Below are 4,048 nucleotides of genomic sequence, written 5' to 3' on the forward strand. Positions count from 1 at the left end.
TTGTTGAAAATGTTTTTCTTGTGATGAATTCTTTTCAAAAGATTTCAAAGATTTGATATGAAAATGTTCTATTTAAAAAGAAAAAGATTAGGTCAATTTTTTGGGGTCCTCACAAATCCTACTTATTTAAACTTATAGAAAAATAAGCTTTCTTATTGCATACATTTTTTCATAAAAAAAACTCTAAACCTACTGAGCCAAGTTCAAATTAGTTCATTAATAAAGTAAATACATTGTTTCAAAACAGTCTGCAATAAGAATTGAACTTTAAACTTATTGCTTGGAAGCCAAACACGTCAAAGACTCTACAATATATTTATTACTAGTTAACAAGCCTTTGCGAGTGTAGTGAACTAAACAATCGTTGTTTGTTTTTGCCCAGAATATTTCACCAGTTTAAACAAGCTTTTTGTGAGTTAAGCCACAAGCGGCTAGTCTTATTTCCCAACCCTATGCATGGTGAAAAAAAAATCCTATTATTGTGTAATTTCTCACAAAATGTTTTTTTTTTTATAGGCAAACTGGGGTTAGGTAGATGCCCGCCAGTTTGGGTTTTGAACTTGCAACGTCCCAACACATGGTGACGTGCACTAACAGCTCTACCAAACAAGTGGAGTCCCCGTTGGTAAAAAATAATAATAAACTCGCTTGTTGCAGAGGAAACAACACCTATTTCATATGAAAAGTCTAGCCAGCAGGCATGGGCTCTCGCTTCCCCACGGTTCGGTGAAACAAACATCCAGACAAGATGAAGGAAAAACCATGGTGGCAGCTGCGGCCCAACTTCTCCCATTGTTTCCATAGGGAAGAGTATGTTTCGTGGGACATGCCGGCATGACATGATTTTTTAGAAAAGCCTTTTCATACGATTTCTCTTTCCCATCCCTCACCTTGCAACAAAACAAGTTCTTTTGATAAAATGATGATGAGCGTTTTCTTCGTTGGTTAGCCGGATCTTATCCATTTGAATTTTAGCCCCAGTTGCTCGCAGCGCGGTAGGATTCTTAGCTGGATCTGGATCATTGTTGATTGGATTTGGTCCAAGTTCTTTGCGAAACTAAGGGTGAGTTTGATTACCTTGGATCTTAGATCTCCCCCTCCCATCGGACATGAAATCTGTGTGGTTGTGCAGGGGTTTTGGCTTAAAAGGAGTTCGTCGCTTGCATGGAGGTTGGATCAAGGCTTCGGCTCCACACCTAGATCCACGAAACCTCGGTTCTCCTCATATATCCAAGGTAATCAAACACAATGACTTGAGCTTGAACAGCCCAAACTTGGCTCATTCTGCTTGTTTACCAAGATCTCTTGTTTAGATCCTACCACTTAGGTGGTATCCCATGTGGTAAGCTGGGTCCTGTGTCAAGCTGAAGGCTCGGGATCGAATTCATCTGCCACATGGGGGCGGCTGTTGTTCTGTTAGGGGTCCGCCTAACTCCAGCTTGCCTTTATTAAAGCTCAAAAAATATCCTAGAATTTTTCTTTGGGCTTTTGAAGTTCCAAAAATTTCGCAAATCCACCTATACAGCGGCACAGCCAATGTTTTTTCTGGATTTTGTAAGTTCCGGAAAATCCACAATCCAAACGCAAAACTAGGGCTCACAAGAAAGCTGAAGGCGTACTAGAAACACAAAGCACTGGATTGACTCATGATCTCATCATTCAATACCTTCCTCTTCCTGCAAAATTCCGGTAATTTCTAGCCCTTGTACTTCTTCAGTTTCCATTTTCTGGGTTTTCTCAGGAAGGATTGGATGTCTCTCCCGTACTGCAATTTCATAAAGACCCACTCTCGTTCTTCGATCTTCCTTCGCGTTTCCGGGCTACCCACGCGCTTAAACCCCTCAAAAACCTCCAATCTCGTCACAATCCGGGAGTCCTCTGATGGGTTCATCGAGGAACCCCAGAAGGAGGAGAGGAAAAGGGTGCCTACGAAGCCCCTCTCTTGGATTTCTGAGTACAGCAGCAGGAGAGGAGGAAGAAAGGGAGAGAAAACCATGAAAACTAACCGTTGGGCATTCCAACATGCAGCCAAGGGCTTGTTGTCGAAATCTAGCTCAGAAAATGGAAGTTGGAATGCGGAGAAAAGTAGCAGAAGTGGGTATGGGGTTTCAGGGAAGAAGAAGAAGGAGAGTGGTGGGACCAAGAGGGAGGGGGGTTCCACAATGGAAAGTAGCGGCTTTTCTTGGGAAGATGCTGCCAACAGCTACTTTTCAAGAGGTAGAGGTGGTGTTGTGAATGAGAATGTGGGGGTTGTTAGCGAAGAGGAGGAGCAAGAGAGGAAGCCCACCATGAAAACTAGTTCTAGTGCATGGGAAAATGTAGCCAGAGGCTACTTTTCAGAGGATTGTGGTGACGAGAAGGATGATAGTATGGTTAGGAAAGTTAGGCCAGGAGGTGGTAGGGGGAGTCTCAGAGGCAGGATAACAAGTAGGGTCTTGAGGAAAAAACAAACTTTGGATTCAGAGGGTGAAGATAATGACCATCATTTTCTAAGAGGTTCGAGGAAGCCAGCAGTTGAGGGTAAAGATGGTGTGATTCAGGAAATGGAAGATGGTGAAGATTCTGATGAAGAAAATGAAGAAGAGGACGAGGAGGAGGCTACCAGAGATTCGAGATGGAATAGAATTAGGGACAGGTATAAGAGAATTGTTGATACGGGAGATGGGTTTGATGGACCAGAGGTTGTTAGATGGAACAGACAAGAGAATTGGGGCAAGAAGGAGTGGAAGGAAGCTAGCGAATCGACTCTGCCGAAGATGGTCGGCGAAGTGGTTTACGGGGTCGGTCCTGTTCTCGCTGCATTAACCATTGGGAGGAGAGAATTTTATACTCTGTATGTTCAGGAAGGTTTGGACTTGAGTGGTAGTAATAGAAAGAAGGACAAGAAAGGTGTAGGGATGGTAATGAAAATTGCAGAGAGGGTAGGTCTGACCATAAAGGAAGCTTCAAAGCATGATCTTAATATGCTTGCAGATAATAGACCTCATCAAGGTCTGATTCTTGATGCATCTCCACTGGAGATGGTGAGCATTAGGCAGCTGAACCCTGTTTCCTGCGAGGAAGGACAGGGTCCCCTTTGGGTTGCTTTGGACGAGGTTACCGATCCACAGAATTTGGGTGCCGTAATTCGGTCTGCCTATTTCTTTGGGGCAGCTGGAGTGGTGCTCTGTGCCAAGAATTCTGCTCCTTTGAGTGGGGTTGTTAGCAAAGCTAGTGCTGGCTCGCTCGAATGCATTGAATTGAGGTCCTGCCGGAATATGATGCAGTTTTTGTCAATGTCTGCTGAAAATGGATGGCGGGTTCTTGGAGGTTCAGTTTCTTCAAGAGCTTTGCCGTTGAATGAGGTCCCACCTGCTGGTGGACCAACAATTCTAGTGTTAGGTAGTGAAGGGAAAGGATTGAGGCCTCTGGTAGAGCGGTCCTGCACACAATTGATAAGGATCCCTGGAAATTTTACTGCAGACGGCAATGAGGATGAATCCCAAGGTGAAAGTGGGAGATGTTCAGGTGTAGAATTCCAGTCCTTCCTTGCTGTTGAGAGCTTGAATGTTAGTGTTTCTGCAGGTGTGCTCCTATACCATTTAACTGGAAATCCTAAGCCTACCTTGTCCGTGGAACTTGCTTTGGCCATTGATTGAATGCTCTAAGTTGAAAAGTCATTGTAAATTTTGTTTTGCTGCATTTCTTGCATTTCATGAAAGTTCCCATCTTCCTTTTCATTGTTACTGTATGTTATGTTTTTCGGAAAATGTGCTTCCTTGTTAAGAGAAGAAAAGTTTTCCTCATTAAAGATTGATGACCTGTTTAGTTTTGCTGAATGAAAGTTAATTCTGCGGGATAAAAAAATTTACTTTGATCAATGCCATTCATATTCTGTAGCACATGGGTGACGGGCATCCTTAAGTAGAATCAATACCTATAGAATGCCCTTTTATACTTGTGGGATACCAGTTATAGATATTTCATGGACTTCACAAAGGAAAATTTTCAGTTCCAAAGAATGGGGTTCCAATTTTGGATTCAAACACGATATGTATTTCCATCTTTG

At 42.9% G+C, this 4,048-nt stretch overlaps 1 protein-coding gene across 1 annotated transcript; it reads left to right on the forward strand.

Annotated features, from left to right (window-relative positions):
* The first annotated feature begins 1,536 nt into the window (after positions 1 to 1,536).
* On the forward strand, positions 1,537 to 3,823 carry LOC149831860 (uncharacterized). The gene has a single exon (XM_090012259.1). The coding sequence runs from the start codon at positions 1,752 to 1,754 to the stop codon at positions 3,636 to 3,638; it is 1,887 nt and encodes a 628-aa protein (XP_089868385.1). The 5' UTR covers positions 1,537 to 1,751; the 3' UTR covers positions 3,639 to 3,823.
* The last annotated feature ends 225 nt before the right edge of the window (positions 3,824 to 4,048 follow it).

The sequence above is a fragment of the Nuphar pumila genome, chromosome 7 (assembly GCF_984573655.1).
Source record: "Nuphar pumila chromosome 7, dmNupPumi1.hap1.1, whole genome shotgun sequence".
In the NCBI taxonomy this organism is placed as follows: domain Eukaryota; kingdom Viridiplantae; phylum Streptophyta; class Magnoliopsida; order Nymphaeales; family Nymphaeaceae; genus Nuphar; species Nuphar pumila.